Source organism: Patella vulgata, chromosome 2 (genome assembly GCF_932274485.2).
Source record: "Patella vulgata chromosome 2, xgPatVulg1.2, whole genome shotgun sequence".
NCBI lineage: Eukaryota > Metazoa > Mollusca > Gastropoda > Patellidae > Patella > Patella vulgata.
The window spans coordinates 78,828,973-78,840,769 of NC_065880.2; the positions used below are offsets into that span (position 1 = coordinate 78,828,973).

Here is an 11,797-nt window from a genome sequence, read left to right on the forward strand (position 1 = left end):
GTACAGCCTGTGTGCGATAAGTACTGTGTCCGTGCCATTTACAAAACTTTCAGCTGTTTTTTTGCAGCCGCTCTGTGAGTTACCAAACCTTACGACTCGTGCGACGGGTTGTGAACTAGGTTTAAGGAATCGTGTGGCAGCTTACAAATACTCCTGGGTATGTACGACCTTTAAGGGGCGATTTCAGCAGGAAGTTACAATATTTAACAGATTATTTTAATATATCCTGTTTTGACAACATTGTGCGACAAATACAAAATATGTTCAGTGATCCCCCCTCCCCTCGGCCCCCCTCACCCACCCCCAGAAGGGGTTTACATCATAATTTCATTTACATTAAACCACACACATTACAATATATATGTTACACTAAAACAAACGTATAAAAACTAAAATAAAATGAAAGAGAGATTCTGAGAGATTCTTCAGCCATTTGGACAATGCTTCCCCTTTAACTTTCAAATGATGTGAGCACTTTGAGTATTTCAAAACACTTCTGCTTATTATTTAATATGAACTAAATTGAGCGCTCAAATTTCAAAACGTCAAATTCCTCAACTGCAATACTAGTAAGGACATTATAGATGCGATGATAGCATTTCATTAGAATCGTCAAGCGGCAACGGATCTGCTGCGTGATTTTCTTTTAAGGCCCTTGCTTCCATTAGCTCTTGCTGCTGTCTTGCTGTTTCTTGTTTGAATCTTGCTTCCATCAGCTCTTGCTGCTGTTTTGCTGTTTCTCGTTTGTCTCTTGCTGCCATCAGCTCTTGCTGCTGTGTCTCTGCCTCTCGTTTTTGGAGTCTTTTCCTATATTCTGGATCAGAACAGCCTAATTTATCCCATTTCTGGGATATATACTTCTCCGTAAATACAAAATCAGTAAGTTTTGATACACAAATAATGGCTATAAAACTTAGTATCACTGTTAAAGTACGAAATGGAAAATTCTGTCCATGTTTTTCAGAATAGAAAGGAAACTTTAAAAAAACAGGAAGACCGATGAGGGGTTCTCCACCTAGTATCCTTAATGTTACACTTATGAAATATCCGACCAGACATCCGTATCCATTGGTAACTTCTATAAATAACACACAGGTGAATTGTGGGAAGAGAATGACGTACATAAGATCTGAACACATGACGTACAAGCCATAAACTGTTTCAGCTCCAATGGCTATAAGACAGGCAAGGGCTCCAGCACAGATAACAGCTATACGGACAACCCAGATAGTTTCTTTATCAGATGCCTGCAAAAAATGACACAAATATGAATGTGCATAAAAACAGTGATGTCCAACATATGAAATGGGGTTTAACGCCCTTAACGCCCTACTTTTCTGCACCAACTGGGATAATGAAGACGGACGAACACCTCAATGATTAACATTTCCGTGGTCGAGAAAGTTCAACGGGATTTTCAGGCGTGGTTCCTCCTTGTCAGTGGCGAGGGCCTGTCACGGAACAACGTATAGTCGTTCGGATGGGAAGGACAAACTAGGTACCGTGTACACATTGGTATGCATGTAAAAGATCCCTTGGCAGTTGGAATTCGATATAAGGGTAGGTCATAACGCCGCTGTCCGGGCAAAATTTTCCTCACAGCACACTGCATGGCATATACCCGTCTTCCTTAGCCCAGTAGGAGCAGAACAGTAGGATGTTAAACCCATTTCATTCCATTTCTAAGGTACTGACAAGATTTAGTAACAAAGCGGAATAACCCTGAAGTTTGTTAAGATGGACATTGAGTTATAAAAGCATGTGGAGTCTAGGTGGTTCATGGCAAGGTCCACAGTGTTGATGTAAAATGCCACCAAAATCTCCCTGCACTTCATTGGCAAGATAAGCGGGGCTGTGCTTTACCGTAAGGAACGCCAACAAGGGCATGGGGAAAAGGGATTATATATTTAATGTTGCCAAATGACAAAATAATGAAATAAAATTGGGTTTAACGCCCTATTGTTTTATGAACCAACTGTGCTAATAAAGACGGGCGCACGTCACACAGTGTGCTATGAGGGAAATTGTGCCCTGATAGCGGGGAACTTTCTCAACCAACACCGGGATTGAACCACGAACCGCATGGATTACTCGCTGAGCTAGCTATCCCGGCACAGAATTGGTTTCAGAGTACAATAACAAGCGTCAATTTAACACATGACACAATACAAGTTAATTGGAAGATTTATTTCTGGCGACATTTCGACGAGGGCTCTCTCGTCTTTATCAACTAAATGCCGCTCAAACAATTTAAGCATCAATTTGTTATTCTACTTTATGCGATTACTTACCGTAGGTCTGAACATCTGAAGGTAGATATTTTTGGAAAACACAGATGCAGTTGACAAAATGATGGAGTCCGCAGACGACATGACAGCTGCTGCTATAGCGCCCATCCCTATAATGGCGACAGGTAGAGGACAGAGATATTGTAAAACTAACGGTAAGATATAACTCATCTTATCTGCAGGTATTGGTATAGTTCCATTATAAGCGGTCTGACTCCAGTCTGGAAATACAACATGGCTTCATATGGATAGAACTCTTTGATTTGGAGTCAAAAATAAAATTAATGTGCTATATACGTGGTAATAAAAGAAGGGAGGTAACCACGTGAGGACAAGTTACACAAAAGGTATCTGAAGGAGTGTATTATCCGAAGTTTGTAATATCTCCCCTAGTTTCATCAAACAATTTTCGCATTGAGTAAAGCGCTGGCTGCTCGCTAACCTGGAAATCCCGGGATCGGTCTTGGTCGATAAAATACCTCGGAAATTTCCGGCACTGCCTCTCCTTGTCAGTGGTTGGGGTTAGAGTAAGTATTCCCCAAAATACCCCCCTAACTGGCGTATGGATATCTTCATTCGCCGGGTTGGAGCAGAAAAGTAGGCCGTTAAACCCAATAACATTTCACCACGTGGGCGTATGCAAAGAGAGACCGGTTGTAGCAATACGGAAAATTTTACATGTATACAATAACAATATTTTATGTCTCAGATATAGTACCTGCTGCAGCCCCTGTTGCTCCCATCAAAACAGCGGGGATAGCAAATAGAAAACAAGCTGCACTTGCTACAGTCGATGCTAGGCGGGCTCTTTCTGGTGTTTTACAAGCTAGAACTCTCTGAAAATATACCTGAAATAACCGAATTAATATCTTGTTAATTGACGAATTACAAAATAATGATACGAACTAAGTTAATTAATTGTCTTCAACAGTTAGTTTGGATTATCTTGGCCTGATATTTCGTCAATTCGAAACATTTTGAAATATCCAGTGAAGGGACCAACACATAGTCCAATTTTATTTCAATAATTCGCTTGCGCGTAGGGTTCTTTAGCAGTGGGAGGAAACCGGAGGACCCGTAAAAAACCCACGAGGTTGGGCAGGCGACCCTACTCCTTGTCACGTACAACCGGGGATCGAAACCACGCCAGTTGACTCAATGATAGACCTCATGCGCTAACCATTCGGCCATCCAACCCCCTCCAGTGAAGGGAGTGTGGGTGGGTGGCCAAATTGTTGGCCAAATCGTTTACCGCGTGCGCTTTAGAGCATAAGGTCTGTCATTGAATCAAGTGGTGTGGTTTCGATTCCCCGCAGAAGTATAGGGTGGTCTGTCTAATCTCGTGGTCCTCATGTTCCCTCCGTCTATTAAAAACTTCTATGCGCATACGAATCATCACAATATAATTGAACTATATATATGGTAGTCCCGAAACGACCTACTGTGAGTCGAGTGGAGGTTAAACTCCATTTCTTTCTCTCTCACACCAACAAGATACGAAATAAAGTATTGTTGTTTGTTGTTAAAACCTAATTAGCCCAGAATTAAAACTGTGTCCGAGAAATGGACAGCTTGTTATCTTATCTGTTTCACATAAAAATAGCCAATATATTATCTAAAAACAATAATATCAATCTAAAGTACTATGCTGACCAATAAATAATAAATAGCATAGTATAGTTGATTTAAACAGAAACGCACCGGGGTCACGGGGATAACGAAAACAACCAAAATGAAATGAAATGAAATGAAATGAAATGAGGTTTAACGTTCTACTGTTCTGCTCCTATACTGGGCTAATGAAGACTGGCAATGAGGGCAATTTTGCCCGAGCAGCAGCATTATGGCACACTCTTATATCGAATTCCAACTGGCAAGGGATCTTTTACGTGCAGGCCAATGTATACACGGGACCTCGGTTTTTCGTCCCATCCGAACGACTAGACAGCTGTCTTTGTCAGGTCCTCCGCCCTGCACCATTGACAAGGGGAAACCATGTCGGAAAATCCCGATGAACTTTCTCGGCCAAAGCAGGGATCGAACACGCGACCTCCAGGATAGCGAACGCCATAGAAATATTTCTAAGAGTAACGCAGTGTTGTGAGATGTGGTACATGCGCTCTCGCAGTACTTGTGACATGTTTGCGTTGCAACTGACGGCCCAAACCACTTGCAGCGTCGCAATTATGGCTGTGTCATCTTACGTACATATCGTGTAGGTGTTACGCTGCGTCACCATGTCGTCACCACGCCAGGGTAACGTACGGGTAACGAATCTGCTTACCCAGGAAGACACGTACATGCGCTGTAATGGGGTAATTCTCCTGGGTTTAACCGGGTTCGACAAGTAAGTACATCTGGTCCAAGTAATAGGGTAGTATCAAGGATTAAAAACTTACCTGCCATGGGATTCCACCTAAGAGAAGAATACCATAAATATCAATAAATGATCCGATACCCGTGGTTTCCACCGTACCTTGCCAAGTTGATTCAATTCTACTAAAATCTACAGATGGATGTGTCATGGCAAACGGAACAGATACAAGCTTTAAATGGAAGACAAAATGTGTATTACAGATATAAAATACAGCAACATAATGATAAAAGAAACTGGGGGAGGGGGCGAATGATGAGCTAGCTCGTGCCCCCCCCCCCCCCCACCAACCTCCCAATAACAATATTCCCAATTAAACTGTAACAGTAGGCTGTCTGAGTCCAGTGGCTGCATACAGATCTATATTTCGTTTCGTTTATTTATAATTTCGATGGCCTCTACTACTTAAAGATCTGACCAGTTGTAGTGGGAGGTCGCGTCAGGGGTCATACGAGCGGCTTTTGGCCCTATGACATCAGATATTTGATTAACCAATCAGCGTTGATGTTTCTAGTAGGATACCCACAGTTCCGTGCACCTCACGCCAAAAACTTGCCGTAACAGACCGTTTCATTAGCTAATCCCACACATCATCTAAAACGCGGGTTATATTACAACTCTTCCAGATCCTAGTGTAGTAAAGACAAGTAAAACGAAATTTTGAACTATAAAAAACAAAACTAAATAGAATCTGTGTTTTAATCAAAATGGATATAGAGTAAATGTATTTGCGATATAATTTACGTACACGACCAATGGCTATATAGATTGTTAGAGTATATGATATTTACGTACAAGTCCAACGGTTACACAGATTGTCAAAGTATTTGAGATGTTGTGGTCCTATATACATTCAAATAACATTGGGATTAGATATCATCCTTACCAGATGTCATTAATTAAAATGACTACGAATACGAAAGAATATCAACATATGATATTTACATTTTATAACACACGTAGAGACAGTATTCATGTTGTCAGCGTATTTGTGATATAAGTTACGTACAAGTTCGACGATGATACACAAAGGATGCATTAGAATTTACGTACAAGTCTTACGGCGATACAGAGTATGTATTATAATTTACGTACAAGTCCGACGGCGATACATAGAAGTTGTACAACATCAGTATATGCTACAGACCATAATCCACCCAGTAATGTATAGAATATAGCTATACATGCTGAACTTATAATAGATATAGTTTCATCTATATCTAATATAATAGATACTGTTGAACCTGGAAAACAAACAGCATCTTATTATATATAATTCTTGTAACACGGGAGAGGAGTACATATATTAACAATCTCAGATCAATGGATTAGCTATAATACTTTTAAAAAAAGAGCGTATTAACTTCGGAACTAAATGTCTTATGTTGTTACTTTTACTAAATTTGTGTCCCCACTCGTTTCCCTATTTAAAACCCAATCGAGAAATGATGTTCTGAAATGACAGCAGTTACTCAATAACTTTTTACCATTCCTGATGCCGCTTCTCATTACACGTTTCAAAAGTTTTTATTGACTTTATATTGGAACAGGTAACCACGTTGGCTAAGACGTTAGCTCCATCACCTGGAGGTCCCATGTTCGATCCCAGTGTTGATCGAGAAAGGTCATCGGGATTTTCCTGTGTGGTTCCCCATTGTTAGTTGTGAAGGAGGGAAGGCTTGGTACAGTGCAAGTAAAAAAACCTTGACAGTTGGAATTCGATATAAGAGTAGGACGTAGTGTCGCTATCCGGGCAAAATTTTCCCCATAGCACACTGTATGGCGTATATCCCTTTTCATTCGCCCAGAACAGTAGGACGTTAAACTCCATTTCATTTCATTTATTTCATTTTATATTCGAATACATAATGACCGATCAATAAATAATTTTACGTCAAGTTTTTTTTTATTTCTAGGGTAAATGTTGAAATCTTTCACGATATATAAAGCCACAAGTGTACAGGATAGCGATTTATTTGTGACGTTATTCTTTAGTGGAGTCAAGGGCAATAACCTGCCAATAAAAATGAAATGGGGTCTACTGTTCTAATCTGAATGGGCTAATGAATATACATTTTGCTCGGGCCTACTCTTATATCGAATTCCAACTGCCAAGGGGTCTTTTTCGTGCTCTTCAATGCATACCAGGCCCTTAGCCAGCGGGGGTCAAGGGGGGGTGCCTCCTGGCTAGCGAACCAGCGTCTTACCCACTTAGCCACCGCGACTCCCACCTGCCAATAAACTTTATGATATGGTAATAAGCGTTATCTTTAACATCTTCTGAAACCTGATCTATCTTAATAAGTAAAACCCGGTTTAATTCTGTGGATAAAGCTGTAGTTTAATAGAGTACTTACTATTCAAAATGCGATGGGAATTATATTTAGACTGACCTGTATGAGACCTTGATAAACATATCTATATGGCCTTATCTATAGAGTATTAGAATAATACAACGTATATTTACACTTTACGAACCCAAGGCGGCTAACACGGCTGCTGTCCAGAACAAATCTCCCAAGAACTGGGGTATACACATTAATGCCCCGATTCTGTCTCCCAGTTTTAATTGGAAAGGGTCAAAGAGGGTCACATATCCAGCTCGTCTCATACGTGGAGCATATACATTGCCACCTGCAAAAAAAAAAAAAAAAAAAAAAAATCAGATATTTATCAAATTGAATTTAGTAATGTAACTTCGTTATAAGGCGTGTTGACGTTTGTCCTCGCAATTATTTTCGATAGAAAGTATCGTACATTCGTCTACAGTCTATATTTCACATTGAATCACGTTTATTCATATACAGATTCCACAGCTGTTTGACGTGCATATTCGCTCGTATCATCATCATCATCATCATCATTATCGTGTATCTCTTCTTTTATTTTCAAATACAATCCAGGGTCGGTTGTGTAGAATAGTAATCCCTGTTGTTTTAAAATATATTCATGTATTCTCACAGCGATGGAGCCCAAAGAAGCCAGTTGGGACAAGTGTCCACAGCTGCATAGTCCCAGGACACTCGGCAAACCTCGGCAGATTCCGTTACTCTAACGGAATTAACCAGTTTTATTAACTGAAATATATCTGAGATTGGCCCCACAGACAGACGATACAGATTTCAGTTGTCGACAGTTAAACACGAAAGATAAACAAAACTCACCAATAAAAAAAGCAATACAATATCCTATTGGGCCTTGAGTCCAAACTATTCCACTTGACGCCATTATTTCGGCCGTTCCATTAATATAGGCTCCGCCGACAATGGTTGCTGAATTATAGAAAATTTATAGTAAAGGTATTTATATATATAAAATTTGATAAACACAATAACTATCTCGAATAGATCTCCCGTGTTCGACACAGATGACGGTGTGGTTCCCCTGTTGTCAGTGGTACAAGACAGAGGGCCTGGCAAAGGACAGCGTATTGTCATTCGAGTAGGACGAAAACCCGAGGTCCTGCGTACACATTGGCAATTGAAATTCGATATAAAAGTAGGCCGTAATGCGACTGTCCGGGCAAAATTTCCCTCATAGCACACTGTATGGAGTATGTCCGGTCGGATTAGGACGTTAAACTCCATTTCTGTCTTTATCACACCCCTATATGATGCAATACCATGGGAATGATACGTATGGCAATTCGCGAAATGAAATTTGAACCATAATTGTATTAATTAATCCAGAACTGTTTCAATAAGAGAATCAAAACAAATCATACTCCATAAGGCTCAGCATAGTGTTTATTATATTTCATGAAATGAAATGAAATGGGGTTTAACGTCCTACTGTTCTGCTCCTAACCTGGGCTAATGAAGACGGACATACGCCATATAGTGTGCTATGAGGGAAATTTTGCCCGGACAGCGGCACTACGGCCTACTCTTATATCGAATTCCAACTGCCAAGGGGTCTTTTACGTGCACCCCAATGTGTACACGGGACCTCGGTTTTTCGTCCCATCCGAACGACTAGACAGCTGTCCTTGTCAGGCCCTCCGACTTATATTTCATCACGATATAATATTTAATATCAGGAATATATGTCGGAGCTGAAAAATATTGCTGCATTCTCCAGAAATTCTACACGAACATTTTGGATATTATACTTTAAGACATACAAAATATAAATGTCTCTCCTTTAAACTATTTCACTTTCTTGGGTTTTTTTGACACCTTGCTGCAGACGTAGTATGTTTGTATGTCACATGATCACTAAGTCACCGCACACGACTTGTATAAAAGAAACGACTGAACTTTATTAAAGCTATTTTTGGATAGTATATTGGGGACTGAAAGTTGGTTTAAAGTCTTTAAATGTAACGGTATACATACACTGAGAAAAAATGAAACGAAATGGGGTTTAACGTCCCACTGTTCTGCTCCGACTGGGCTAATGTAAAGGGGCATATGTCATACAGAGTACTGGGGGGGGGGGGGGTTGCGCAGATAGCGGAACTATGGCCTACTCTTATATCGAATTCCAGCTGCCAAGAGATCTTTTACATGCCCTCCAATGTGTACACGGGACCTAGGTTTTTCGTCCCATCCGAACGACTAGACACCTGCCCTTGTCAGGCCCTCCGTCCTGCACTCTCGACAAGGGGAAACTACGCCGGAAAATCCCGATAAACTTTCTCGGTCAACACCGACAAAGAACCCGCGACGTCCAGGCTACTAAGCCAGCGTCTTACTCACTTAGCCGCCGTGGCTCCTCTTGACACTGAGACTTTTGAATTAGTAATAGAGTAGATTAAAACCCCACTACCCCTGTCAAATAATCACAGCACTGCACTCTAATGTAGAAAGTAAAAAAAACCTGCCAAATGTTCGTGTAAAGCCCATTTAATTCCTTTCGAAGCGTATGGCTAAATCTATTTGTTAAGGCCAGCTCAATTTTTATCAAGGTCTCTGAGATGTAAATAAGGTTAGAGCACGTGATTGTTGGCGAGATTGTAGGTTAGGGTAAGCATTGGGGCTAGGTCCAGTGTTAGAGTTAGGGTTGGGATTAGCGTTAGCCCTGTTTTCATCTCGTGACCGATGACGAAAAATTGAGCTGGCCTTATCATTTAGCACTAACCCTAACGCATGCTTAATGATAACAGATTTTAATAAATTACCAAATTCACGAGTGCAAATTATGTGACTAATGAATATAACAGTAATTGTCTTGCAGACGTTATTATCTATTATTCATAACATGCGCAGACGTGAACAGATTTAGTGGTTCATAACGAAATAAACTTACATTAAAACTTACTTTCAAAACGAAGTGTGCTATATAACGTCAATTAGATGCTTTTTATTTATTTGTTTTGATAACGTCCAAGCCAAGAGTTTAGATCCAACTGCCAGGGATCTTTTACGTGCACGCCAATGTGTACATGGGACCTCGGGTTTTCGTCCCATTCGAAAGACTAGACAGCTGTCTTTGTCAGGCCCTCCGTCCTGCACCACTGACAAGGGGATACCCGATGAACTTTCTCGGCCAACACCGGGATCGAACCCGCAACCTCCTGGCTAGTGAGCCAGCGTCTTACTCATTTAGCATCCGTAGCTTCCACTTTACCAATGAACATGTCAATCACTTCGACACGTTTCAGTAAAAAGTTAAAGTACTAGTCTACTAAAATTTGTCACTTTGTGTTTCTGAATTTTGATCTAAGGTAATAATTTTCTTCGAAGTTCACAGATGAGGGTGGACCCCTGTATACTCCTTGTCACGTACAAGCGGGGATTCGAAACCACGCCACTTGATTCAATGACAGACCCCATGATTGAAATCACCAAACTTAGACCATTCGGCCGCCTAAAACTTTGATCATTCGGCAACCCAACCCCTAAAACTTAGACCATTCGGCCATCTAAAACTTTGATCATTAGGCAACCCAACCCCTAAAACTTAGATCATTCGGCCACCTAAAACTTAGATCATTCGGCAACCCAACCCCTAAAACTTAGATCATTCGGCAACCCAACCCCTCAATAAGTCATACAGATACGAAATACGAAACTATTAAAAATAACTGTAACAATCCGGAATTCAAATGCTGAGTTAAATAAAAACAAAAACAATTACCTGTCATTGTAAAGAAGGAAACGATAAGTCCCATATTCCTTCCAGCCACCAAAACATCAGCAGTTGTTGATTGCACGGCTTTTTTAGCCGCCAGGATTCCGATTCCAAGAATTAACATATAAAACACAATCACAGAGATCAAACCAGGAATGTTAACAGCCATTTTAATTAATTATACTTTTAGTCGAGACTTATGGCGACGAAGGTGACGCAACTTGTTGACAGCGCTGTGTTGAAGATTATGGCGACGAGGGTGATGTAAAGAAGGTATACCGACTTATAGAGGAAGTTAGTTAATGTGCTCATTACATGCTGTGTCGTGTTTTACACAAGAAATAAAGCGAGCTACCTGCCGAGTATTGTATATAGACACATTATGATTCAACGACGGTAAACGGGAAACAACTTTTCTGTTTTGCAGCATCCATTCTCGCGAACCAGGTGAATTTGTTTTATGATACACGTATCCTCGATTGTATGAACGTGGGTATATAGAAAGAAAGAAGGAAGAAAAGGGTGAATTATAACTTTGAAACTAGAAGCATTGCTTAAATTAACCAAAATATATATAAAGTAGCCAAGTCTCTAACTCAATATCATCCAAATTATTGGTCAATTTAAATCAACACTGATGTTGTGATCTTACCGGGATAAAATGGGCTTTTGGTATCCAATATTTAAGATAAAATAATCATTTTACCATTGGTACACGAATCGTGTACCATAATGCATTTCAGCGGAGAAGAGAGAAAAGGTTTACACCGCGGAGAATAGGTTTACAAGGCGGAGAAAACGTTTTTCATGTTTTTTTTTTATTAATTATCATAGTTTTCACTGGGATTTCTCATGTCAAGAAAAGGTATAAATCAAGGTATGGCACTAAAAGGCCACCGTAGCCATTTGTAACAAGGGACTCGAAGAACGAGGCAGAACATATTCCACAAGTCATGTCAAACGGTGACCGCATATTCTTATCTGGAGAGCATGCGCAATAAATACTATCAGTGTACACTGGAATAACCAGACGCTAGGGATTGTCATTCGATTGAGACTT

General features: G+C 40.3%; 1 protein-coding gene across 2 annotated transcripts; it reads right to left on the reverse strand.

Moving 5' to 3' along the window:
• Positions 1-275: 275 nt before the first annotated feature.
• LOC126811762 (high affinity choline transporter 1) lies at positions 276-11,081 on the reverse strand. Of its 2 annotated transcripts, none has more exons than XM_050537652.2 (8): positions 10,744-11,081; positions 7,827-7,934; positions 7,141-7,296; positions 5,758-5,906; positions 4,688-4,834; positions 3,007-3,136; positions 2,292-2,509; positions 276-1,247 (listed from the first exon to the last, which is right to left on the reverse strand). In XM_050537652.2, the coding sequence occupies exons 1-8, from the start codon at positions 10,904-10,906 to the stop codon at positions 579-581; spliced, it is 1,740 nt and encodes a 579-aa protein (XP_050393609.1). In that variant the 5' UTR covers positions 10,907-11,081; the 3' UTR covers positions 276-578. The 2 variants fall into 2 exon arrangements, with proteins under 2 accessions (XP_050393609.1, XP_055955040.1); XM_056099065.1 differs by having other exon boundaries at positions 7,130-7,296.
• Positions 11,082-11,797: the final 716 nt, after the last annotated feature.

Bases quoted from the DNA above. Each gene is read 5' to 3' on its own strand.
- LOC126811762 (XM_050537652.2), bottom strand. From the start codon at position 10,906: ATGGCTGTTAACATTCCTGGTTTGATCTCTGTGATTGTGTTTTATATG. The intron at 3,137-4,687 runs GTAAGTTTTTAA...CGGTTATTTCAG, and splicing joins TAGGTGGAATCCCATGGCAG to GTATATTTTCAGAGAGTTCT. The intron at 2,510-3,006 runs GTACTATATCTG...TTGTATTTCCAG, and splicing joins AGCAACAGGGGCTGCAGCAG to ACTGGAGTCAGACCGCTTAT.